This window comes from Lycium barbarum, chromosome 8 (assembly GCF_019175385.1).
Source record: "Lycium barbarum isolate Lr01 chromosome 8, ASM1917538v2, whole genome shotgun sequence".
In the NCBI taxonomy this organism is placed as follows: Eukaryota; Viridiplantae; Streptophyta; class Magnoliopsida; order Solanales; family Solanaceae; genus Lycium; species Lycium barbarum.
Window position 1 is genome coordinate 100,945,940 of NC_083344.1, and position 27,718 is coordinate 100,973,657.

General features: G+C 37.3%; 1 protein-coding gene across 14 annotated transcripts in view; it reads left to right on the top strand.

Moving 5' to 3' along the window:
• Window positions 1–23,436, top strand: part of LOC132606445 (uncharacterized) — a 28,973-nt gene extending 5,537 nt beyond the window's left edge. For 2 of the 14 annotated variants that reach the window (XM_060319949.1, XM_060319958.1), the window contains 18 exons: window positions 818–919; window positions 1,412–1,771; window positions 3,427–3,528; window positions 4,021–4,380; window positions 6,117–6,218; window positions 6,711–7,070; window positions 8,716–8,817; window positions 9,310–9,669; window positions 11,325–11,426; window positions 11,918–12,277; window positions 14,014–14,115; window positions 14,608–14,967; window positions 16,625–16,726; window positions 17,218–17,577; window positions 18,330–18,689; window positions 20,369–20,455; window positions 20,948–21,307; window positions 22,689–23,436. In XM_060319949.1, coding sequence (XP_060175932.1) covers window positions 818–919; window positions 1,412–1,771; window positions 3,427–3,528; window positions 4,021–4,380; window positions 6,117–6,218; window positions 6,711–7,070; window positions 8,716–8,817; window positions 9,310–9,669; window positions 11,325–11,426; window positions 11,918–12,277; window positions 14,014–14,115; window positions 14,608–14,967; window positions 16,625–16,726; window positions 17,218–17,577; window positions 18,330–18,689; window positions 20,369–20,455; window positions 20,948–21,307; window positions 22,689–23,222 — 4,575 coding nt within the window. In that variant the 3' untranslated portion in view covers window positions 23,223–23,436. Of the gene's footprint in view, window positions 1–817; window positions 920–1,411; window positions 1,772–3,426; window positions 3,529–4,020; window positions 4,381–6,116; window positions 6,219–6,710; window positions 7,071–8,715; window positions 8,818–9,309; window positions 9,670–11,324; window positions 11,427–11,917; window positions 12,278–14,013; window positions 14,116–14,607; window positions 14,968–16,624; window positions 16,727–17,217; window positions 17,578–18,329; window positions 18,690–20,368; window positions 20,456–20,947; window positions 21,308–22,621 lie in introns of all 14 variants that reach the window. The other 12 variants (XM_060319953.1, XM_060319954.1, XM_060319950.1 and 9 more) reach the window with 12 other exon arrangements.
• Window positions 23,437–27,718: the final 4,282 nt, after the last annotated feature.

The following is a 27,718-nucleotide window of genomic DNA, read 5'->3' on the forward strand; positions in this document are numbered from 1 at the left end:
AATTTAAACGGAGGGGGTATCATTCTTAACCCTAAAATTTCCTTGGTCCTTTTTTGGGATATATTATGCCTTAACATCGCTCGGGATGCAATTGTTGAGCAAACAATAAGGGTAGATCTTAAGCAAGTGATTGGTCAAAAGAGGAGCTTGATGTTTCCATGAGAATAGCTAATTAGCTGCTACTGATACTCTTGGTGGTCAAGTCAGGAAAAGTGAGGCTTAGCTGTATATGAAGACAACGATTTACGCTGATAAATCAAGCTAAACGAGGAAGATGGCAATTGATAATGCACACCGGGATCAAGAAACATTATCATTTAAACTTAAGAAGAAGCTCCATATCTGCTAAAACAATTTGAACCTCGGGTTTTTGGTTTTTGGGGGGGGTTGTTGGCTAACACCAACATCTTGCCTATAGCGAGGCCCAAGACGGATTCGCACATGTTGCTTGATGGTATGGGTGAAGAAATAAAGTTGTGTTTTTTGGTACCAGCTATAGGTTTTGTTGTGATGGTGCGCGCTTGATCCTAACAATGATATCATGGACTATTTTTGGAGATTTGCTTATTTCCAGCAAATTCACGAATGATTTGTTTGCATAGATGTTGTGTACCTTCCAACCCTTAAACTATTTTATGTACATGAGAAGTAGGTTATTGTAATAAACATTATGCAGTTGGTTTTCTCAAATAAAGCATCAAAAAGTCTGAATTTTCGTTTTGTTAACATCATAACTGATTACTTGTTTGTTTTTAGTGAACTTATTTTTGTCTCTTCACATGCTTTCATTCCTTAAAATCCCATAAATTACAACCAGATTACCCCTAATCAGAGAGAATGTGAAGGGAGCCATCCTGTTTTGGAAGATATCAAAGTGATGGAGCATATGGCAAAACGTGAAGCTGCTGATACCAAACAGGTTAGATTTCTTAACCCCTGAATTTCCTTACTTCTTTTGGAATTTTATGTGTTCACAAGTATTGCTCTAGATGCCTTGATAGATGAAACATTAAACAAGCGGCTAATTCATGATTGATGAAAAGAGGAGAGCTTGAGGTGAAGCTTACTGTATATGAAAACAAAAAGTAGGCTCATCCATCAAGCTAAAGTGCCTTATCATTTAGGCCAAGAAGAAACCTTGTTCATGCTAAAATAATCGCCGAGCAACCTGAAAGTTAAAGTGGTGCATTTTGTAAAATTAATCCTTTTTGAAGTTTGCATTAGTTTCATAGATCTTAGTATGGGCTTGAGCCTCTGTTTCTCCTGTAAACATTTGAAGCCATTAGAAAGGGGAGATAATTAATGCTCGTAAAACGTCAGTACCACCTTTATTCTATCCTAGTTTTTGTGTTTCTGTATTCAAGCAAAAGTAATCTGTACACCAGCGATTAAGATGTCTGTGCAACTGCAGGGATCTCCAATTCCGATTGAGAAGAAAACGACAGGAGTGCAGGTCAAGGAAATGACAGTTCCAGCAGATGCTGAAGAGATTAGACTTCCCAGGATTATATCTTCAAAGCAAGTTCAGACAGAGTGGACTTGTGCAGTATGCCAAGTGACAGCCACCTCAGAGCAAATCTTGAAGTCCCATCTTAATGGAAGGAAACATAAAGCAAAGAGTGAAGGGCTGAAAACTTGCCAGCAAACGGCCAAAAGTGAAGGAAGCTCACCTGTTACAACAAATTCTAATCAGCTTAATCAGGAGAAAGTCAAGCATGAAGCTGCAGCACGATCAGAGCACGTTGCCAATGAAGCAGCTGAGCCCAAACAGGTTATTCCATCCGTTTCGATTTGTTTGTCTTAGTTTGACTTGGCACAGAGTTTACAAAGATAAGGACAAAGGTGCAAATATACCCCTCAATTTTGCGATTTAGAGCAGATGCCCTTGTTAAAAAACTGGTTCATATATACCCCTGCCGTTACACTAATGGTGCAAATATACCCTTTTCGCTGCCAGAAATTTTTGAAAAATCATTTAGTTTATATTTTAATTAAGAAAATGTCCGTGGATTTAAAAAAATAAGTCTACCCATTTTTTTTAAATAGACTTTTTATTTTATTTTTTGCCACGAGGTAATTTGTTTTCTCTAGTGGGTTATCTCGTTCGTTTAAAAAAAATAATCTCCTTGGCTTCAAGGAATAAGTCTACCCTTTTTTAAAAATGAACTAGTCCTAACCCACCAGGGAAAAAACAATACCACGTGGCTTTGAAAAATAAGGCTATTTAAATTGTTTTTGAGGCACGGGGAAATTTTTTATTTAAAAAATAAGCTAAATAATTTTTTGACAAAATCTGTCAACGAAAATGGTATATTTGCACCATTTGTGTAACGGCAGGGGTATATATGCACCACTTTTTTAACGAGGGGTATATCTGCTCTAAATCACAAAGTCGAGGAGTATATTGCACCGTTTCCCAAAAAATAAAGAAGACTTGAATCTCGTAGTCTTAAACAAAAGATGTGTGTAATGTACCAAAATGCCCTTTGAATCTTGTGAGCTTAAATATGCCATGTTGGATATATTGGGGTAAAGAGTTACTAAATATAGAAAGTAACATTCTTTTTTAAATAGACCAAAAAGGAAAGTAAGATAAACAAATTTAAACGGAGGGGGTATCATTCTTAACCCTAAAATTTCCTTGGTCCTTTTTTGGGATATATTATGCCTTAACATCGCTCGGGATGCAATTGTTGAGCAAACAATAAGGGTAGATCTTAAGCAAGTGATTGGTCAAAAGAGGAGCTTGATGTTTCCATGAGAATAGCTAATTAGCTGCTACTGATACTCTTGGTGGTCAAGTCAGGAAAAGTGAGGCTTAGCTGTATATGAAGACAACGATTTACGCTGATAAATCAAGCTAAACGAGGAAGATGGCAATTGATAATGCACACCGGGATCAAGAAACATTATCATTTAAACTGAAGAAGAAGCTCCATATGTGCTAAAACAATTTGAACCTCGGGTTTTTGGTTTTGGGGGGGGGGGGGGGGGGGTTGTTGGCTAACACCAACATCTTGCCTATAGCGAGGCCCAAGACGGATTCGCACATGTTGCTTGATGGTATGGGTGAAGAAATAAAGTTGTGATTTTTGGTACCAGCTATAGGTTTTGTTGTGATGGTGCGCGCTTGATCCTAACAATGATATCATGGACTATTTTTGGAGATTTGCTTATTTCCAGCAAATTCACGAATGATTTGTTTGCATAGATGTTGTGTACCTTCCAACCCTTAAACTATTTTATGTACATGAGAAGTAGGTTATTGTAATAAACATTATGCAGTTGGTTTTCTCAAATAAAGCATCAAAAAGTCTGAATTTTCGTTTTGTTAACATCATAACTGATTACTTGTTTGTTTTTAGTGAATTTATTTTTGTCTCTTCACATGCTTTCATTCCTTAAAATCCCATAAATTACAACCAGATTACCCCTAATCAGAGAGAATGTGAAGGGAGCCATCCTGTTTTGGAAGATATCAAAGTGATGGAGCATATGGCAAAACGTGAAGCTGCTGATACCAAACAGGTTAGATTTCTTAACCCCTGAATTTCCTTACTTCTTTTGGAATTTTATGTGTTCACAAGTATTGCTCTAGATGCCTTGATAGATGAAACATTAAACAAGCTGCTAATTCATGATTGATGACAAGAGGAGAGCTTGAGGTGGAGCTCACTGTATATCAAAACAAAAAGTAGGCTCATCCATCAAGCTAAAGTGCATTATCATTTAGGCCAAGAAGAAACCTTGTTCATGCTAAAATAATCGCCGAGCAACCTGAAAGTTAAAGTGGTGCATTTTGTAAAATTAATCCTTTTTGAAGTTTGCATTAGTTTCATAGATCTTAGTATGGGCTTGAGCCTCTGTTTCTCCTGTAAACATTTGAAGCCATTAGAAAGGGGAGATAATTAATGCTCGTAAAACGTCAGTACCACCTTTATTCTATCCTAGTTTTTGTGTTTCTGTATTCAAGCAAAAGTAATCTGTACACCAGCGATTAAGATGTCTGTGCAACTGCAGGGATATCCAATTCCGATTGAGAAGAAAACGACAGGAGTGCAGGTCAAGGAAATGACAGTTCCAGCAGATGCTGAAGAGATTAGACTTCCCAGGATTATATCTTCAAAGCAAGTTCAGACAGAGTGGACTTGTGCAGTATGCCAAGTGACAGCCACCTCAGAGCAAATCTTGAAGTCCCATCTTAATGGAAGGAAACATAAAGCAAAGAGTGAAGGGCTGAAAACTTGCCAGCAAACGGCCAAAAGTGAAGGAAGCTCACCTGTTACAACAAATTCTAATCAGCTTAATCAGGAGAAAGTCAAGCATGAAGCTGCAGCACGATCAGAGCACGTTGCCAATGAAGCAGCTGAGCCCAAACAGGTTACTCCATCCGTTTCGATTTGTTTGTCTTAGTTTGACTTGGCACAGAGTTTAAAAAAATAAGGGCAAAGGTGCAAATATACCCGTCAATTTTGCGATTTAGAGCAGATATACCCCTTGTTAAAAAACTGGTGCATATATACCCCTAACGTTACACAAAGGTGCAAATATACCCCTCAATTTTGCGATTTAGAGCAGATGCCCTTGTTAAAAAACTGGTTCATATATACCCCTGCCGTTACACTAATGGTGCAAATATACCCTTTTCGCTGCCAGAAGTTTTTGAAAAATCATTTAGTTTATATTTTAATTAAGAAAATGTCCGTGGATTTTAAAAAATAAGTCTACCCATTTTTTTTAAATAGACTTTTTATTTTATTTTTTGCCACGAGGTAATTTGTTTTCTCTAGTGGGTTATCTCGTTCGTTTAAAAAAAAAAATCTCCTTGGCTTCAAGGAATAAGTCTACCCTTTTTTAAAAATGAACTAGTCCCAACCCACCAGGGAAAAAAAAATACCACGTGGCTTTGAAAAATAAGGCTATTTAAATTTATTTTGAGGCACGGGGAAATTTTTTATTTAAAAAATAAGCTAAATAATTTTTTGACAAATTCTGTCAACGAAAATGGTATATTTGCACCATTTGTGTAACGGCAGGGGTATATATGCACCACTTTTTTAACGAGGGGTATATCTGCTCTAAATCACAAAGTCGAGGAGTATATTGCAGCGTTTCCCAAAAAATAAAGAAGACTTGAATCTCGTAGTCTTAAACAAAAGATGTGTGTAATGTACCAAAATGCCCTTTGAATCTTGTGAGCTTAAATATGCCATGTTGGATATATTGGGGTAAAGAGTTACTAAATATAGAAAGTAACATTCTTTTTTAAATAGACCAAAAAGGAAAGTAAGATAAACAAATTTAAACGGAGGGGGTATCATTCTTAACCCTAAAATTTCCTTGGTCCTTTTTTGGGATATATTGTGCCTTAACATCGCTCGGGATGCAATTGTTGAGCAAACAATAAGGGTAGATCTTAAGCAAGTGATTGGTCAAAAGAGGAGCTTGATGTTTCCATGAGAATAGCTAATTAGCTGCTACTGATACTCTTGGTGGTCAAGTCAGGAAAAGTGAGGCTTAGCTGTATATGAAGACAACGATTTACGCTGATAAATCAAGCTAAACGAGGAAGATGGCAATTGATAATGCACACCGGGATCAAGAAACATTATCATTTAAACTTAAGAAGAAGCTCCATATCTGCTAAAACAATTTGAACCTCGGGTTTTTGGTTTTTGGGGGGGGGTTGTTGGCTAACACCAACATCTTGCCTATAGCGAGGCCCAAGACGGATTCGCACATGTTGCTTGATGGTATGGGTGAAGAAATAAAGTTGTGTTTTTTGGTACCAGCTATAGGTTTTGTTGTGATGGTGCGCGCTTGATCCTAACAATGATATCATGAACTATTTTTGGAGATTTGCTTATTTCCAGCAAATTCACGAATGATTTGTTTGCATAGATGTTGTGTACCTTCCAACCCTTAAACTATTTTATGTACATGAGAAGTAGGTTATTGTAATAAACATTATGCAGTTGGTTTTCTCAAATAAAGCATCAAAAAGTCTGAATTTTCGTTTTGTTAACATCATAACTGATTACTTGTTTGTTTTTAGTGAATTTATTTTTGTCTCTTCACATGCTTTCATTCCTTAAAATCCCATAAATTACAACCAGATTACCCCTAATCAGAGAGAATGTGAAGGGAGCCATCCTGTTTTGGAAGATATCAAAGTGATGGAGCATATGGCAAAACGTGAAGCTGCTGATACCAAACAGGTTAGATTTCTTAACCCCTGAATTTCCTTACTTCTTTTGGAATTTTATGTGTTCACAAGTATTGCTCTAGATGCCTTGATAGATGAAACATTAAACAAGCTGCTAATTCATGATTGATGACAAGAGGAGAGCTTGAGGTGGAGCTCACTGTATATCAAAACAAAAAGTAGGCTCATCCATCAAGCTAAAGTGCATTATCATTTAGGCCAAGAAGAAACCTTGTTCATGCTAAAATAATCGCCGAGCAACCTGAAAGTTAAAGTGGTGCATTTTGTAAAATTAATCCTTTTTGAAGTTTGCATTAGTTTCATAGATCTTAGTATGGGCTTGAGCCTCTGTTTCTCCTGTAAACATTTGAAGCCATTAGAAAGGGGAGATAATTAATGCTCGTAAAACGTCAGTACCACCTTTATTCTATCCTAGTTTTTGTGTTTCTGTATTCAAGCAAAAGTAATCTGTACACCAGCGATTAAGATGTCTGTGCAACTGCAGGGATCTCCAATTCCGATTGAGAAGAAAACGACAGGAGTGCAGGTCAAGGAAATGACAGTTCCAGCAGATGCTGAAGAGATTAGACTTCCCAGGATTATATCTTCAAAGCAAGTTCAGACAGAGTGGACTTGTGCAGTATGCCAAGTGACAGCCACCTCAGAGCAAATCTTGAAGTCCCATCTTAATGGAAGGAAACATAAAGCAAAGAGTGAAGGGCTGAAAACTTGCCAGCAAACGGCCAAAAGTGAAGGAAGCTCACCTGTTACAACAAATTCTAATCAGCTTAATCAGGAGAAAGTCAAGCATGAAGCTGCAGCACGATCAGAGCACGTTGCCAATGAAGCAGCTGAGCCCAAACAGGTTATTCCATCCGTTTCGATTTGTTTGTCTTAGTTTGACTTGGCACAGAGTTTACAAAGATAAGGACAAAGGTGCAAATATACCCCTCAATTTTGCGATTTAGAGCAGATGCCCTTGTTAAAAAACTGGTTCATATATACCCCTGCCGTTACACTAATGGTGCAAATATACCCTTTTCGCTGCCAGAAATTTTTGAAAAATCATTTAGTTTATATTTTAATTAAGAAAATGTCCGTGGATTTAAAAAAATAAGTCTACCCATTTTTTTTAAATAGACTTTTTATTTTATTTTTTGCCACGAGGTAATTTGTTTTCTCTAGTGGGTTATCTCGTTCGTTTAAAAAAAATAATCTCCTTGGCTTCAAGGAATAAGTCTACCCTTTTTTAAAAATGAACTAGTCCTAACCCACCAGGGAAAAAACAATACCACGTGGCTTTGAAAAATAAGGCTATTTAAATTGTTTTTGAGGCACGGGGAAATTTTTTATTTAAAAAATAAGCTAAATAATTTTTTGACAAAATCTGTCAACGAAAATGGTATATTTGCACCATTTGTGTAACGGCAGGGGTATATATGCACCACTTTTTTAACGAGGGGTATATCTGCTCTAAATCACAAAGTCGAGGAGTATATTGCACCGTTTCCCAAAAAATAAAGAAGACTTGAATCTCGTAGTCTTAAACAAAAGATGTGTGTAATGTACCAAAATGCCCTTTGAATCTTGTGAGCTTAAATATGCCATGTTGGATATATTGGGGTAAAGAGTTACTAAATATAGAAAGTAACATTCTTTTTTAAATAGACCAAAAAGGAAAGTAAGATAAACAAATTTAAACGGAGGGGGTATCATTCTTAACCCTAAAATTTCCTTGGTCCTTTTTTGGGATATATTATGCCTTAACATCGCTCGGGATGCAATTGTTGAGCAAACAATAAGGGTAGATCTTAAGCAAGTGATTGGTCAAAAGAGGAGCTTGATGTTTCCATGAGAATAGCTAATTAGCTGCTACTGATACTCTTGGTGGTCAAGTCAGGAAAAGTGAGGCTTAGCTGTATATGAAGACAACGATTTACGCTGATAAATCAAGCTAAACGAGGAAGATGGCAATTGATAATGCACACCGGGATCAAGAAACATTATCATTTAAACTTAAGAAGAAGCTCCATATCTGCTAAAACAATTTGAACCTCGGGTTTTTGGTTTTTGGGGGGGGTTGTTGGCTAACACCAACATCTTGCCTATAGCGAGGCCCAAGACGGATTCGCACATGTTGCTTGATGGTATGGGTGAAGAAATAAAGTTGTGTTTTTTGGTACCAGCTATAGGTTTTGTTGTGATGGTGCGCGCTTGATCCTAACAATGATATCATGAACTATTTTTGGAGATTTGCTTATTTCCAGCAAATTCACGAATGATTTGTTTGCATAGATGTTGTGTACCTTCCAACCCTTAAACTATTTTATGTACATGAGAAGTAGGTTATTGTAATAAACATTATGCAGTTGGTTTTCTCAAATAAAGCATCAAAAAGTCTGAATTTTCGTTTTGTTAACATCATAACTGATTACTTGTTTGTTTTTAGTGAATTTATTTTTGTCTCTTCACATGCTTTCATTCCTTAAAATCCCATAAATTACAACCAGATTACCCCTAATCAGAGAGAATGTGAAGGGAGCCATCCTGTTTTGGAAGATATCAAAGTGATGGAGCATATGGCAAAACGTGAAGCTGCTGATACCAAACAGGTTAGATTTCTTAACCCCTGAATTTCCTTACTTCTTTTGGAATTTTATGTGTTCACAAGTATTGCTCTAGATGCCTTGATAGATGAAACATTAAACAAGCTGCTAATTCATGATTGATGACAAGAGGAGAGCTTGAGGTGGAGCTCACTGTATATCAAAACAAAAAGTAGGCTCATCCATCAAGCTAAAGTGCATTATCATTTAGGCCAAGAAGAAACCTTGTTCATGCTAAAATAATCGCCGAGCAACCTGAAAGTTAAAGTGGTGCATTTTGTAAAATTAATCCTTTTTGAAGTTTGCATTAGTTTCATAGATCTTAGTATGGGCTTGAGCCTCTGTTTCTCCTGTAAACATTTGAAGCCATTAGAAAGGGGAGATAATTAATGCTCGTAAAACGTCAGTACCACCTTTATTCTATCCTAGTTTTTGTGTTTCTGTATTCAAGCAAAAGTAATCTGTACACCAGCGATTAAGATGTCTGTGCAACTGCAGGGATCTCCAATTCCGATTGAGAAGAAAACGACAGGAGTGCAGGTCAAGGAAATGACAGTTCCAGCAGATGCTGAAGAGATTAGACTTCCCAGGATTATATCTTCAAAGCAAGTTCAGACAGAGTGGACTTGTGCAGTATGCCAAGTGACAGCCACCTCAGAGCAAATCTTGAAGTCCCATCTTAATGGAAGGAAACATAAAGCAAAGAGTGAAGGGCTGAAAACTTGCCAGCAAACGGCCAAAAGTGAAGGAAGCTCACCTGTTACAACAAATTCTAATCAGCTTAATCAGGAGAAAGTCAAGCATGAAGCTGCAGCACGATCAGAGCACGTTGCCAATGAAGCAGCTGAGCCCAAACAGGTTATTCCATCCGTTTCGATTTGTTTGTCTTAGTTTGACTTGGCACAGAGTTTACAAAGATAAGGACAAAGGTGCAAATATACCCCTCAATTTTGCGATTTAGAGCAGATGCCCTTGTTAAAAAACTGGTTCATATATACCCCTGCCGTTACACTAATGGTGCAAATATACCCTTTTCGCTGCCAGAAATTTTTGAAAAATCATTTAGTTTATATTTTAATTAAGAAATTGTCCGTGGATTTAAAAAAATAAGTCTACCCATTTTTTTTAAATAGACTTTTTATTTTATTTTTTGCCACGAGGTAATTTGTTTTCTCTAGTGGGTTATCTCGTTCGTTTAAAAAACATAATCTCCTTGGCTTCAAGGAATAAGTCTACCCTTTTTTAAAAATGAACTAGTCCCAACCCACCAGGGAAAAAACAATACCACGTGGCTTTGAAAAATAAGGCTATTTAAATTGTTTTTGAGGCACGGGGAAATTTTTTATTTAAAAAATAAGCTAAATAATTTTTTGACAAATTCTGTCAACGAAAATGGTATATTTGCACCATTTGTGTAACGGCAGGGGTATATATGCACCACTTTTTTAACGAGGGGTATATCTGCTCTAAATCACAAAGTCGAGGAGTATATTGCACCGTTTCCCAAAAAATAAAGAAGACTTGAATCTCGTAGTCTTAAACAAAAGATGTGTGTAATGTACCAAAATGCCCTTTGAATCTTGTGAGCTTAAATATGCCATGTTGGATATATTGGGGTAAAGAGTTACTAAATATAGAAAGTAACATTCCTTTTTAAATAGACCAAAAAGGAAAGTAAGATAAACAAATTTAAACGGAGGGGGTATCATTCTTAACCCTAAAATTTCCTTGGTCCTTTTTTGGGATATATTATGCCTTAACATCGCTCGGGATGCAATTGTTGAGCAAACAATAAGGGTAGATCTTAAGCAAGTGATTGGTCAAAAGAGGAGCTTGATGTTTCCATGAGAATAGCTAATTAGCTGCTACTGATACTCTTGGTGGTCAAGTCAGGAAAAGTGAGGCTTAGCTGTATATGAAGACAACGATTTACGCTGATAAATCAAGCTAAACGAGGAAGATGGCAATTGATAATGCACACCGGGATCAAGAAACATTATCATTTAAACTGAAGAAGAAGCTCCATATGTGCTAAAACAATTTGAACCTCGGGTTTTTGGTTTTGGGGGGGGGGGGGGGGGGGTTGTTGGCTAACACCAACATCTTGCCTATAGCGAGGCCCAAGACGGATTCGCACATGTTGCTTGATGGTATGGGTGAAGAAATAAAGTTGTGATTTTTGGTACCAGCTATAGGTTTTGTTGTGATGGTGCGCGCTTGATCCTAACAATGATATCATGGACTATTTTTGGAGATTTGCTTATTTCCAGCAAATTCACGAATGATTTGTTTGCATAGATGTTGTGTACCTTCCAACCCTTAAACTATTTTATGTACATGAGAAGTAGGTTATTGTAATAAACATTATGCAGTTGGTTTTCTCAAATAAAGCATCAAAAAGTCTGAATTTTCGTTTTGTTAACATCATAACTGATTACTTGTTTGTTTTTAGTGAATTTATTTTTGTCTCTTCACATGCTTTCATTCCTTAAAATCCCATAAATTACAACCAGATTACCCCTAATCAGAGAGAATGTGAAGGGAGCCATCCTGTTTTGGAAGATATCAAAGTGATGGAGCATATGGCAAAACGTGAAGCTGCTGATACCAAACAGGTTAGATTTCTTAACCACTGAATTTCCTTACTTCTTTTGGAATTTTATGTGTTCACAAGTATTGCTCTAGATGCCTTGATAGATGAAACATTAAACAAGCTGCTAATTCATGATTGATGACAAGAGGAGAGCTTGAGGTGGAGCTCACTGTATATCAAAACAAAAAGTAGGCTCATCCATCAAGCTAAAGTGCATTATCATTTAGGCCAAGAAGAAACCTTGTTCATGCTAAAGTAATCGCCGAGCAACCTGAATGTTAAAGTTGTGTATTTTGTAAAATTAATCCTTTTTGAAGTTTTCATTAGTTTCATAGATCTTAGTATGGCCTCGAGCCTCTGTTTCTCCTATAAACATTTGAAGCCATTAGAAAAGGAAGACAATTAGTGCTCTTAAAACATCAGTACCACCTTTATTCTATCCTAGTTTTGTGTTTCTGTATTCAAGCAAAAGTAATCTGTACACCAGCGATTAAGATGTCTGTGCAACTGCAGGGATATCCAATTCCGATTGAGAAGAAAACGACAGGAGTGCAGGTCAAGGAAATGACAGTTCCAGCAGATGCTGAAGAGATTAGACTTCCCAGGATTATATCTTCAAAGCAAGTTCAGACAGAGTGGACTTGTGCAGTATGCCAAGTGACAGCCACCTCAGAGCAAATCTTGAAGTCCCATCTGAATGGAAGGAAACATAAAGCAAAGAGTGAAGGGCTGAAAACTTGCCAGCAAACGGCCAAAAGTGAAGGAAGCTCACCTGTTACAACAAATCCTAATCAGCTTAATCAGGAGAAAGTCAAGCATGAAGCTGCAGCACGATCAGAGCACGTTGCCAATGAAGCAGCTGAGCCCAAACAGGTTACTCCATCCGTTTCGATTTGTTTGTCTTAGTTTGACTTGGCACAGAGTTTAAAAAAATAAGGGCAAAGGTGCAAATATACCCCTCAATTTTGCGATTTAGAGCAGATATACCCCTTGTTAAAAAACTGGTGCATATATACCCCTAACGTTACACAAAGGTGCAAATATACCCCTCAATTTTGCGATTTAGAGCAGATGCCCTTGTTAAAAAACTGGTTCATATATACCCCTGCCGTTACACTAATGGTGCAAATATACCCTTTTCGCTGCCAGAAGTTTTTGAAAAATCATTTAGTTTATATTTTAATTAAGAAAATGTCCGTGGATTTTAAAAAATAAGTCTACCCATTTTTTTTAAATAGACTTTTTATTTTATTTTTTGCCACGAGGTAATTTGTTTTCTCTAGTGGGTTATCTCGTTCGTTTAAAAAAAAAATCTCCTTGGCTTCAAGGAATAAGTCTACCCTTTTTTAAAAATGAACTAGTCCCAACCCACCAGGGAAAAAAAAATACCACGTGGCTTTGAAAAATAAGGCTATTTAAATTTATTTTGAGGCACGGGGAAATTTTTTATTTAAAAAATAAGCTAAATAATATTTTGACAAATTCTGTCAACGAAAATGGTATATTTGCACCATTTGTGTAACGGCAGGGGTATATATGCACCACTTTTTTAACGAGGGGTATATCTGCTCTAAATCACAAAGTCGAGGAGTATATTGCACCGTTTCCCAAAAAATAAAGAAGACTTGAATCTCGTAGTCTTAAACAAAAGATGTGTGTAATGTACCAAAATGCCCTTTGAATCTTGTGAGCTTAAATATGCCATGTTGGATATATTGGGGTAAAGAGTTACTAAATATAGAAAGTAACATTCTTTTTTAAATAGACCAAAAAGGAAAGTAAGATAAACAAATTTAAACGGAGGGGGTATCATTCTTAACCCTAAAATTTCCTTGGTCCTTTTTTGGGATACATTGTGCCTTAACATCGCTCGGGATGCAATTGTTGAGCAAACAATAAGGGTAGATCTTAAGCAAGTGATTGGTCAAAAGAGGAGCTTGATGTTTCCATGAGAATAGCTAATTAGCTGCTACTGATACTCTTGGTGGTCAAGTCAGGAAAAGTGAGGCTTAGCTGTATATGAAGACAACGATTTACGCTGATAAATCAAGCTAAACGAGGAAGATGGCAATTGATAATGCACACCGGGATCAAGAAACATTATCATTTAAACTGAAGAAGAAGCTCCATATCTGCTAAAACAATTTGAACCTCGGGTTTTTGGTTTTTGGGGGGGGGGTTGTTGGCTAACACCAACATCTTGCCTATAGCGAGGCCCAAGACGGATTCGCACATGTTGCTTGATGGTATGGGTGAAGAAATAAAGTTGTGTTTTTTGGTACCAGCTATAGGTTTTGTTGTGATGGTGCGCGCTTGATCCTAACAATGATATCATGAACTATTTTTGGAGATTTGCTTATTTCCAGCAAATTCACGAATGATTTGTTTGCATAGATGTTGTGTACCTTCCAACCCTTAAACTATTTTATGTACATGAGAAGTAGGTTATTGTAATAAACATTATGCAGTTGGTTTTCTCAAATAAAGCATCAAAAAGTCTGAATTTTCGTTTTGTTAACATCATAACTGATTACTTGTTTGTTTTTAGTGAATTTATTTTTGTCTCTTCACATGCTTTCATTCCTTAAAATCCCATAAATTACAACCAGATTACCCCTAATCAGAGAGAATGTGAAGGGAGCCATCCTGTTTTGGAAGATATCAAAGTGATGGAGCATATGGCAAAACGTGAAGCTGCTGATACCAAACAGGTTAGATTTCTTAACCCCTGAATTTCCTTACTTCTTTTGGAATTTTATGTGTTCACAAGTATTGCTCTAGATGCCTTGATAGATGAAACATTAAACAAGCTGCTAATTCATGATTGATGACAAGAGGAGAGCTTGAGGTGGAGCTCACTGTATATCAAAACAAAAAGTAGGCTCATCCATCAAGCTAAAGTGCATTATCATTTAGGCCAAGAAGAAACCTTGTTCATGCTAAAATAATCGCCGAGCAACCTGAAAGTTAAAGTGGTGCATTTTGTAAAATTAATCCTTTTTGAAGTTTGCATTAGTTTCATAGATCTTAGTATGGGCTTGAGCCTCTGTTTCTCCTGTAAACATTTGAAGCCATTAGAAAGGGGAGATAATTAATGCTCGTAAAACGTCAGTACCACCTTTATTCTATCCTAGTTTTTGTGTTTCTGTATTCAAGCAAAAGTAATCTGTACACCAGCGATTAAGATGTCTGTGCAACTGCAGGGATCTCCAATTCCGATTGAGAAGAAAATGACAGGAGTGCAGGTCAAGGAAATGACAGTTCCAGCAGATGCTGAAGAGATTAGACTTCCCAGGATTATATCTTCAAAGCAAGTTCAGACAGAGTGGACTTGTGCAGTATGCCAAGTGACAGCCACCTCAGAGCAAATCTTGAAGTCCCATCTTAATGGAAGGAAACATAAAGCAAAGAGTGAAGGGCTGAAAACTTGCCAGCAAACGGCCAAAAGTGAAGGAAGCTCACCTGTTACAACAAATTCTAATCAGCTTAATCAGGAGAAAGTCAAGCATGAAGCTGCAGCACGATCAGAGCACGTTGCCAATGAAGCAGCTGAGCCCAAACAGGTTATTCCATCCGTTTCGATTTGTTTGTCTTAGTTTGACTTGGCACAGAGTTTACAAAGATAAGGACAAAGGTGCAAATATACCCCTCAATTTTGCGATTTAGAGCAGATGCCCTTGTTAAAAAACTGGTTCATATATACCCCTGCCGTTACACTAATGGTGCAAATATACCCTTTTCGCTGCCAGAAATTTTTGAAAAATCATTTAGTTTATATTTTAATTAAGAAAATGTCCGTGGATTTAAAAAAATAAGTCTACCCATTTTTTTTAAATAGACTTTTTATTTTATTTTTTGCCACGAGGTAATTTGTTTTCTCTAGTGGGTTATCTCGTTCGTTTAAAAAAAATAATCTCCTTGGCTTCAAGGAATAAGTCTACCCTTTTTTAAAAATGAACTAGTCCCAACCCACCAGGGAAAAAACAATACCACGTGGCTTTGAAAAATAAGGCTATTTAAATTGTTTTTGAGGCACGGGGAAATTTTTTATTTAAAAAATAAGCTAAATAATTTTTTGACAAATTCTGTCAACGAAAATGGTATATTTGCACCATTTGTGTAACGGCAGGGGTATATATGCACCACTTTTTTAACGAGGGGTATATCTGCTCTAAATCACAAAGTCGAGGAGTATATTGCACCGTTTCCCAAAAAATAAAGAAGACTTGAATCTCGTAGTCTTAAACAAAAGATGCGTGTAATGTACCAAAATGCCCTTTGAATCTTGTGAGCTTAAATATGCCATGTTGGATATATTGGGGTAAAGAGCTACTAAATATAGAAAGTAACATTCTTTTTTAAATAGACCAAAAAGGAAAGTAAGATAAACAAATTTAAACGGAGGGGGTATCATTCTTAACCCTAAAATTTCCTTGGTCCTTTTTTGGGATATATTATGCCTTAACATCGCTCGGGATGCAATTGTTGAGCAAACAATAAGGGTAGATCTTAAGCAAGTGATTGGTCAAAAGAGGAGCTTGATGTTTCCATGAGAATAGCTAATTAGCTGCTACTGATACTCTTGGTGGTCAAGTCAGGAAAAGTGAGGCTTAGCTGTATATGAAGACAACGATTTACGCTGATAAATCAAGCTAAACGAGGAAGATGGCAATTGATAATGCACACCGGGATCAAGAAACATTATCATTTAAACTTAAGAAGAAGCTCCATATGTGCTAAAACAATTTGAACCTCGGGTTTTTGGTTTTGGGGGGGGGGGGGGGGGGGGGTTGTTGGCTAACACCAACATCTTGCCTATAGCGAGGCCCAAGACGGATTCGCACATGTTGCTTGATGGTATGGGTGAAGAAATAAAGTTGTGATTTTTGGTACCAGCTATAGGTTTTGTTGTGATGGTGCGCGCTTGATCCTAACAATGATATCATGGACTATTTTTGGAGATTTGCTTATTTCCAGCAAATTCACGAATGATTTGTTTGCATAGATGTTGTGTACCTTCCAACCCTTAAACTATTTTATGTACATGAGAAGTAGGTTATTGTAATAAACATTATGCAGTTGGTTTTCTCAAATAAAGCATCAAAAAGTCTGAATTTTCGTTTTGTTAACATCATAACTGATTACTTGTTTGTTTTTAGTGAATTTATTTTTGTCTCTTCACATGCTTTCATTCCTTAAAATCCCATAAATTACAACCAGATTACCCCTAATCAGAGAGAATGTGAAGGGAGCCATCCTGTTTTGGAAGATATCAAAGTGATGGAGCATATGGCAAAACGTGAAGCTGCTGATACCAAACAGGTTAGATTTCTTAACCCCTGAATTTCCTTACTTCTTTTGGAATTTTATGTGTTCACAAGTATTGCTCTAGATGCCTTGATAGATGAAACATTAAACAAGCTGCTAATTCATGATTGATGACAAGAGGAGAGCTTGAGGTGGAGCTCACTGTATATCAAAACAAAAAGTAGGCTCATCCATCAAGCTAAAGTGCATTATCATTTAGGCCAAGAAGAAACCTTGTTCATGCTAAAGTAATCGCCGAGCAACCTGAATGTTAAAGTTGTGTATTTTGTAAAATTAATCCTTTTTGAAGTTTTCATTAGTTTCATAGATCTTAGTATGGCCTCGAGCCTCTGTTTCTCCTATAAACATTTGAAGCCATTAGAAAAGGAAGACAATTAGTGCTCTTAAAACATCAGTACCACCTTTATTCTATCCTAGTTTTGTGTTTCTGTATTCAAGCAAAAGTAATCTGTACACCAGCGATTAAGATGTCTGTGCAACTGCAGGGATATCCAATTCCGATTGAGAAGAAAACGACAGGAGTGCAGGTCAAGGAAATGACAGTTCCAGCAGATGCTGAAGAGATTAGACTTCCCAGGATTATATCTTCAAAGCAAGTTCAGACAGAGTGGACTTGTGCAGTATGCCAAGTGACAGCCACCTCAGAGCAAATCTTGAAGTCCCATCTCAATGGAAGGAAACATAAAGCAAAGAGTGAAGGGCTGAAAACTTGCCAGCAAACGGCCAAAAGTGAAGGAAGCTCACCTGTTACAACAAATTCTAATCAGCTTAATCAGGAGAAAGTCAAGCATGAAGCTGCAGCACGATCAGAGCACGTTGCCAATGAAGCAGCTGAGCCCAAACAGGTTACTCCATCCGTTTCGATTTGTTTGTCTTAGTTTGACTTGGCATAGAGTTTAAAAAAATAAGGGCAAAGGTGCAAATATACCCCTCAATTTTGCGATTTAGAGCAGATATACCCCTTGTTAAAAAACTGGTGCATATATACCCCTAACGTTACACAAAGGTGCAAATAAAGCATCAAAAAGTCTGAATTTTCGTTTTGTTAACATCATAACTGATTACTTGTTTGTTTTTAGTGAATTTATTTTTGTCTCTTCACATGCTTTCATTCCTTAACCCCTGAATTTCCTTACTTCTTTTGGAATTTTATGTGTTCACAAGTATTGCTCTAGATGCCTTGATAGATGAAACATTAAACAAGCGGCTAATTCATGATTGATGAAAAGAGGAGAGCTTGAGGTGAAGCTTACTGTATATGAAAACAAAAAGTAGGCTCATCCATCAAGCTAAAGTGCCTTATCATTTAGGCCAAGAAGAAACCTTGTTCATGCTAAAATAATCGCCGAGCAACCTGAAAGTTAAAGTGGTGCATTTTGTAAAATTAATCCTTTTTGAAGTTTGCATTAGTTTCATAGATCTTAGTATGGGCTTGAGCCTCTGTTTCTCCTGTAAACATTTGAAGCCATTAGAAAGGGGAGATAATTAATGCTCGTAAAACGTCAGTACCACCTTTATTCTATCCTAGTTTTTGTGTTTCTGTATTCAAGCAAAAGTAATCTGTACACCAGCGATTAAGATGTCTGTGCAACTGCAGGGATATCCAATTCCGATTGAGAAGAAAACGACAGGAGTGCAGGTCAAGGAAATGACAGTTCCAGCAGATGCTGAAGAGATTAGACTTCCCAGGATTATATCTTCAAAGCAAGTTCAGACAGAGTGGACTTGTGCAGTATGCCAAGTGACAGCCACCTCAGAGCAAATCTTGAAGTCCCATCTTAATGGAAGGAAACATAAAGCAAAGAGTGAAGGGCTGAAAACTTGCCAGCAAACGGCCAAAAGTGAAGGAAGCTCACCTGTTACAACAAATTCTAATCAGCTTAATCAGGAGAAAGTCAAGCATGAAGCTGCAGCACGATCAGAGCACGTTGCCAATGAAGCAGCTGAGCCCAAACAGGTTATTCCATCCGTTTCGATTTGTTTGTCTTAGTTTGACTTGGCACAGAGTTTACAAAGATAAGGACAAAGGTGCAAATATACCCCTCAATTTTGCGATTTAGAGCAGATGCCCTTGTTAAAAAACTGGTTCATATATACCCCTGCCGTTACACTAATGGTGCAAATATACCCTTTTCGCTGCCAGAAATTTTTGAAAAATCATTTAGTTTATATTTTAATTAAGAAAATGTCCGTGGATTTAAAAAAATAAGTCTACCCATTTTTTTTAAATAGACTTTTTATTTTATTTTTTGCCACGAGGTAATTTGTTTTCTCTAGTGGGTTATCTCGTTCGTTTAAAAAAAATAATCTCCTTGGCTTCAAGGAATAAGTCTACCCTTTTTTAAAAATGAACTAGTCCCAACCCACCAGGGAAAAAACAATACCACGTGGCTTTGAAAAATAAGGCTATTTAAATTGTTTTTGAGGCACGGGGAAATTTTTTATTTAAAAAATAAGCTAAATAATTTTTTGACAAATTCTGTCAACGAAAATGGTATATTTGCACCATTTGTGTAACGGCAGGGGTATATATGCACCACTTTTTTAACGAGGGGTATATCTGCTCTAAATCACAAAGTCGAGGAGTATATTGCACCGTTTCCCAAAAAATAAAGAAGACTTGAATCTCGTAGTCTTAAACAAAAGATGCGTGTAATGTACCAAAATGCCCTTTGAATCTTGTGAGCTTAAATATGCCATGTTGGATATATTGGGGTAAAGAGCTACTAAATATAGAAAGTAACATTCTTTTTTAAATAGACCAAAAAGGAAAGTAAGATAAACAAATTTAAACGGAGGGGGTATCATTCTTAACCCTAAAATTTCCTTGGTCCTTTTTTGGGATATATTATGCCTTAACATCGCTCGGGATGCAATTGTTGAGCAAACAATAAGGGTAGATCTTAAGCAAGTGATTGGTCAAAAGAGGAGCTTGATGTTTCCATGAGAATAGCTAATTAGCTGCTACTGATACTCTTGGTGGTCAAGTCAGGAAAAGTGAGGCTTAGCTGTATATGAAGACAACGATTTACGCTGATAAATCAAGCTAAACGAGGAAGATGGCAATTGATAATGCACACCGGGATCAAGAAACATTATCATTTAAACTTAAGAAGAAGCTCCATATGTGCTAAAACAATTTGAACCTCGGGTTTTTGGTTTTGGGGGGGGGGGGGGGGGTTGTTGGCTAACACCAACATCTTGCCTATAGCGAGGCCCAAGACGGATTCGCACATGTTGCTTGATGGTATGGGTGAAGAAATAAAGTTGTGATTTTTGGTACCAGCTATAGGTTTTGTTGTGATGGTGCGCGCTTGATCCTAACAATGATATCATGGACTATTTTTGGAGATTTGCTTATTTCCAGCAAATTCACGAATGATTTGTTTGCATAGATGTTGTGTACCTTCCAACCCTTAGACTATTTTATGTACATGAGAAGTAGGTTATTACAAGGTTATTGTAATAAACATTATGCAGTTGGTTTTCTCAAATAAAGCATCAAAAAGTCTGAATTTTCCTTTTGTTAACAACAGAACTAATTACTTGTTTGTTTGTAGTGAATTTTTTTTGGTCTCTTGACATGCTTTCATTCCTTAAAATCCCATATATAACAAGCACATTACCCCTAATCAGAGAGAATGTGAAGGGAGTCATCCTGTTTGGGAAGATATCAAAGTGACGGAGCATACGGCAAAACATGAAGCTGCTGAGACCAAACAGGTTATATTTCTTAACCCTTGAATTTCCTTACTTCTTTTGGAATATTATTTGTTCACAAGTATTGCTCTAGATGCCTTGATAGATGAAACATTAAACAAGCTGCTAATTCATGATTGATGACAAGAGGAGAGCTTGAGGTGAAGCTTACTGTATATGAAAACAAAAAGTAGGCTCATCCATCAAGCTAAAGTGCCTTATCATTTAGGCCAAGAAGAAACCTTGTTCATGCTAAAATAATCGCCGAGCAACCTGAAAGTTAAAGTGGTGCATTTTGTAAAATTAATCCTTTTTGAAGTTTGCATTAGTTTCATAGATCTTAGTATGGGCTTGAGCCTCTGTTTCTCCTGTAAACATTTGAAGCCATTAGAAAGGGGAGATAATTAATGCTCGTAAAACGTCAGTACCACCTTTATTCTATCCTAGTTTTTGTGTTTCTGTATTCAAGCAAAAGTAATCTGTACACCAGCGATTAAGATGTCTGTGCAACTGCAGGGATCTCCAATTCCGATTGAGAAGAAAACGACAGGAGTGCAGGTCAAGGAAATGACAGTTCCAGCAGATGCTGAAGAGATTAGACTTCCAAGGATTATATCTTCAAAGCAAGTTCAGACAGAGTGGACTTGTGCAGTATGCCAAGTGACAGCCACCTCAGAGCAAATCTTGAAGTCCCATCTTAATGGAAGGAAACATAAAGCAAAGAGTGAAGGGCTGAAAACTTGCCAGCAAACGGCCAAAAGTGAAGGAAGCTCACCTGTTACAACAAATTCTAATCAGCTTAATCAGGAGAAAGTCAAGCATGAAGCTGCAGCACGATCAGAGCACGTTGCCAATGAAGCAGCTGAGCCCAAACAGGTTACTCCATCCGTTTCGATTTGTTTGTCTTAGTTTGACTCGGCACAGAGTTTACAAAGATAAGGACAAAGGTGCAAATATACCCCTCAATTTTGCGATTTAGAGCAGATGCCCTTGTTAAAAAACTGGTTCATATATACCCCTGCCGCTACACAAATGGTGCAAATATACCCTTTTCGCTGCCAGAAATTTTTGAAAAATCATTTAGCTTATCTTTTAATTAAGAAAATGTCCGTGGATTTACAAAAATAAATCTATCCATTTATTTTATGTAGACTTTTTTTTTTTTGCCATGAGGTAATTTATTTTTTCTATGGGTTGTCTCGTTCGTTTAAAAATAAAAATCCCTTGGATTCAAAAAAATAAGTGTACCCTTTTTTTAAAATGAACCAGACCCGACCCACCAAAAAAAAAAAAATACCGTGGCTTTGAAAAATAAGTCTACTTAAAAAAATACGTAGAATTTTTTTTTTTTAAAGCACGCGGCATTTTTTTAATTAAGAAATAAGCTAGTTAATTTTTTAACAAATTCTGTCAGCAAAAAGGGTATATTTGCACCATTTGTGTAACAGCAGGGGCATATATGCACCACTTTTTCAATGAGGGGTATGTTTGCTCTACATCACAAAGTTAAGGGGTATATTTGCACTGTTTCCCGAAAAAGAAATAAGACTTGAATCTCGTAGTCTTAAACAAAAGAGGCGTGTAATATACCGAAATGCCCTTTGAATCTTGTGTGCTTAAAAATGCCATGTTGGATATATTGGGGTAAAGAGTAACTAAATATAGAAAGTGACATTCTTTTTTAAACAAACCAAAAAGGAAAGTAAGATAAACAAATTAAACGGAGGGGGTATCATTCTTAACCCTAAAATTTCCTTGGTCCTTTTTTGGGATATATTATGCCTTAACATCGCTCGGGATGCAATTGTTGAGCAAACAATAAGGGTAGATCTTAAGCAAGCGATTGATCAAAAGAGGAGAGCTTGATGTTTCCATGAGAATAGCTAATTAGCTGCCACTGATACTCTTGGTGGTCATGTTAGGAAAAGTGAGGCTTAGCTGTATATGAAGGCAACGATTTACGCTGATCAATCAAGCTAAATGAGGAAGATGGCAATTGATAATGCACACCGAGATCAAGAAACATTATCGTTTAAACTAAAGAAGAAGCTCCATATGCTAAAACAATTTGGAACTCAGTTTCTGCTGTCTAACATTTGAAGCCACTAAAAGAGGGATAGAATTGAACCTTTTGATTCTTTTAAACGTTAATACTGCCTCTATTCCTGCCTAGTATTTATTTTTCTATAGTATTCCAGTGATTAAAATGTACCCTCTGGAACTGCACGTTAAAAGTGTGAAGGAAACTCCAATTCAGATTGAAAAGAAAGCAACTGCTGTGCAGATGAAGGAAACTGCGCTTCCAGCAGATGCCGAGGAGATAAAACTCCCAGAAACTAATGCCGTAAAGAAAGTTCAGACAGAGTGGACTTGTGCGGTATGTCAAGTGACAACTAAGTCAGAGCATGACTTGAAGTGCCATCTTCTATGGAGACATGAGGAAAAGTGTGAAGAGCTGAAAACTTGCAAGAAAACGGCCAAAACTGAAAGAAACCCACCTATTACTTCAAATATGCCAGACAAGCTTAAGCAGGAGCAAGTAAAACTTGCACCTGGTGCACAAAGAAAGCACAGTACTAATGAAAAACCTAAAGAAAAGGTCCAACTGGGCGCTGCTGGACAACATCGAAAGCAGGAGCAACTGAGGAATGCTGGTGGTGCTACTCATAATTCTAAGCTGTGGTGTAGTTTTTGTAGCATTAAATGCCTTAGCGAGATTGATATGGCTTCACATCTTAGCGGTAGGAAGCACTTGGCAAAACTTCAAGAAATGATGAGTTTTACTGGTTGAACGTGGGCTTTGGGTTATGCAAATATGCACTTTTATCAGGGTATGTGAAGGTGTTTGGTCTTATTTAGGGGATGTGCTGTTGAAGCAACTTTGTTCTCTGAAACTTAGTTGCTTAGTAACTGGGAAGGAAAAAAGAGCATAAGTTTATGTCTGAAAGGTGAGATATCACTGTGTATAATCAGTTGGTATGAGCAATCAGAGCTTCTACTTTTAACTTGGCTTTTTATTTCTTCATGTCTATTTTTTTATAGTTGTCCTTTCTTCTAATTTACCAGCTATACAGGCTTTGCCGCATCGTTAAATATGGACTTTATTCATAGTACGAAATGAAGAGCTTAAAAAGTACATAAAGAAGAAAAGCACAAAAGTGCTGGATGAGTCAAAAGGCTTCCGCAGTTTTTCTTGTAATGAATCTTTGTAAATAAAGTGGAAACAAGCAGAATGTAATTTTACTTAGGCAAGACTGGTTGCGAGACTTGAATAATTTTAAAATCCCATAATAAGAAGTGTTCTTTTCATTTGTCTCCCCTGAATTTTGCTTAGTTAACCACAATACAGCTCCAAGAAAAGCAAGTAGGTTGGCACTTTAACAACTCATCTTGCATAATATCTACGTGACACAGCTTTAAAAGCCCAACAAATTTTTTGGCCCACTTATAAAAATAAAAGCAGCCATGATTGGGGCATTCGCACAAATGTCCCTATTTCGGGGTGGTCTTTAATTTTTGCCCTTCAGCATTTTTGGCGCGGTATAAATTAGATTTCGCAAGGCATCTATTATATTTAATTTCGGCATATGTGTCATAACATAAACAGAAATTATGCCGGACAAGACAAATCTTGTAACACTCAACATAATTTGAAAAACAGTGCAATTTTTTATTTCGTCCGGCATAGTTTATGTTTAACTTTGGCATATGTATCATACATCCACAGAAATTATGTCGGACAATGCAAAACTTTTAGCACTCACATAATTTGAAAAATACTGCAATACTTATGCCGCATAACTTAGTTTCTACAGAATTTATGCCGAGCGAGGTAAAAGTTCTGTTTCCAAAGATAAAAATGTTACATAAATTATGCCTTGCGAAGCAAGTCTAGATATTTTCATTAAATAATTAGTTGAGAAAAAAAATTAAAGACTAGTGCATTTAAAGACCACAGATATGGCAGCATGCTTGCATTTTTCAAGATCATATATTGAGATCGAATACACGAAAACCCTATTCTAGTCTAATAGCAATAGTTTATTCTATTTATGGTACAATTGTAATTATGGTAAATATAGAATTTATAGTCCTATTAGAATATGGTTACCTTATTAGACTATGATAAGAAGGACTTTACTTGTATATAAGGAGGTCATTATGATGAATACAAAGCAAAAAAAATTCTCCCATTACTCTTGTCTCTCTAAATTCTCTTCCCTGTCTCGATTTTAACATGGTATTAGAGCCACGTTAGAAAGAACACAAAACCCTAAAACAATGGCAGCTGACAAAACGGAAGAAACCGGCGATAAAAGCAAAGAAATTGCCGGTGAAGAAAATAAAGCCCAAAGAAAAATAATCTCTCCCTATGACATTACGTCGGATGATAACCCTAGAATTATGGTGACACAAGTCCAATTGAAGGGTGAGAATTATGAAGAATGGGCTAGATACATAAGGATAGCCCTAGGAGCAAGAAAGAAGTCCGGCTTCGTTGACGATATGATCAAGAAGCTGAATGAAAAGTCACTGGACTTGGGATATTGGTGGACTATTAACTCATTGTTGGGGGTCGTGGACCTCACTAAGTTGTGGGAAGAATTGGCAAATTACGAACAGATTCCAACTTGTGCGTGCAGAAAGTGCACGTGCAATCTAAGAACGGTCCTAGAGGCCAAAACAAAAGAAGAAAAAGTGCATCTTTTCCTTAAGGGGTTTGAACTTCATAACCAGTTCATGAATACATGTCTCAGCATAGTAATGTTCAGTATTCCAATGTTATGCATTATACTATGATTATCACTTTCTTAATATAAATTATTGAATGTTGAACACCTATATTGGGCCCAAGGCCACAGTTTGTGTATACGTATACTTGGGTCTGAGGCCACAGACTTGATACACTTATTTTTGGGCCTGAGGCCACAGAATATAACTCAGTTATAATAGGCGATTTCACATTCAGAACAGGGAGTACTTATGACTATACTTTTCTTGTTCAGTTCAATTAACAGGATGTTCATGCTTATTGATTTGGGATGCCCTTTCCCAAGCACCCCACAGCTATTTGTTTCTTTCAGTTAGTTTTACATACAAGTACAATTCAAATGTACTTAGGTCTCTTTTGCCCAGGGCTTCCATTTCACAATGCAGGTACTGATTTACAAGATGATGGATCTGCTTGCTAGGATCCTCGTATCAGCTGTTTGGTGAGCCTCGGTTTCCTTTGGAGCGTTATCTTATTTACAATCTTTCAATATTAAACAATCAAGTATGTCGGGGGCCTTGTCTCATTTTACAGTTAGTACATCATTATTCTTTAGAGGCTTCATAGACTAGAACATCAGTTAGTAATTAGCAGGCTTTTATGTTAGCCATGTTGGCTACATTTTTACACGTTAAACTTATTTCACATTTATGATTATTCAGTTAGATATTTCAGCAGCTCAGCATGTTTATATATTATATTCCACATCAGTATATGTTCCATGTTGATTCAGCCAGCCATCTATGGTTCGCTCGTTCACATGTAGTAAGGTACCGAGTGCCGTGTTACGCCCAGGTCATGGTTCAGGGCGTGATAAAGTTTGGTATCAGAGCACTAGGCTTAAGTGTCCTAAGGAGTCTATGAAACCGTGTCCAGTGGGGACACTTTTATATGTGCGTGCGCGCCACACATGTAAATATTTGACCACCAAGACATTCAAGATTGTCACATCTCTTTCATACTCTAGATCGTGCAGTTAGAGCAGTACTTTCAGGAATTTTTCTAACTTGTGTGTATTACGTATTTCAGAAATCCCTGCAAAAAGGAAGTACACCAGGAGAATGTCATTTACTAGCCAAAAGGCAATTTTTGATGCTGCCCGAGAAGTGGACTCTTAGTCTCAGGAAGATCGCACCAGGGCTCAGGGACTTGGTTGGATTCAGTGCCCCCGACTGGAACCCCACAGGCTACTGAAAGGCCAGCGAGAGGTCTATCCTACAGTTACTCTGCCGCCCGGTGCTTCTGATATGGATATTAGGGGAGCTATTCAGTTTCTTACCCAAATAGTTGCCACACAAGCTCAATGTCAGGGGACGGCTCCGAGCTCAGGTACTCATAAGGGGTCGTCTAGTTTTAAGATTAAGGAGTTCATTCATCTGAACCTCTGGTGTTCATAGGGTCTAATAAGGTTGAGGATGCACAGAACTTTATTGACAATGGTCAGAAGATTTTTTGTGCATGCATGCTACCGAGATAGAGGCAGCAAAGTTTGTAGCTTATCAGTTAAAGGATATTGCTAACATTTGGTATGAGTCGTGGGAACAACCTTGAGGAAAGATGTGTCTTCTTGGACTTGGGTTGAATTCGCATATACATTCATTCAGCATTTCCTACTGCTAGAGGTCAGGGAGGCAAAGGCCTTTGAATTCAAGAGGCTCAAGAAAAATAACATGAGTGTGAATGAGTACTACCTCAAGTTCGTTTTTTCGTTCGCCAAGTAAGCTCCGCATACAGTTCCCGACATGAGGGTTAGAGTTAGGAATTTTGTGTTGGATCTTGAACCCTACTTGCGTGGTGATGCTAATATTGCTGCTCAGAATAAAGATATGACCAGAATAAATATATGACCATTATCAAGATTGTTGCTTTTACACAAGGTAACGAAGAAAGAATGAAAGAAGAAGAGAAACTGCAGAAAGAGAAAAATAGGGAATTTAGCAAGAGAGCTACGACCATAGGTATCTTCAACTATGGGGGATCTATGGCAGGTGGAAATCATCACTTCTTCAAAAGTAGGTCATCAGGACCTGCTCCCTTTACAATCAGTGCCCCAGTCCCGAGGTCCAAGTTTAATCAGAAAAGTCAAAATTTCATAGCAACTGGCTCACAATCACAGGCCAGTGTGGGCCACATAGGTTTTCAGCACCCTATATGCAACAAGTGTGGTAAGAGGCACTAAATAATGTGTCGTTCAGGCATGGATGTTTTCTTTAGGTACGGTTAACTGGGTCACTATCTAAGGGATTGTCCATCCGTAAAACAGAATACTGGAGCTAATATAGGTCAGTCCACAAATTCAACAGCTCTTCTCAGTTCTCAAGCCCAAGCAAGGCATGGTGCAACAAAGTCCGGTAATATCGGCGGATGCCAAAATCGCTTGTATGCACTGGCAGGTCATCAGGACACAGAGCCTTGCGCAAATGTTGAGTATATTAACAGTCTTCACTTTTGATGTTTATACCCTTATGGATCCAGAATCCACTTTATCTTATGTAATCACATTTATTACTAAGAAA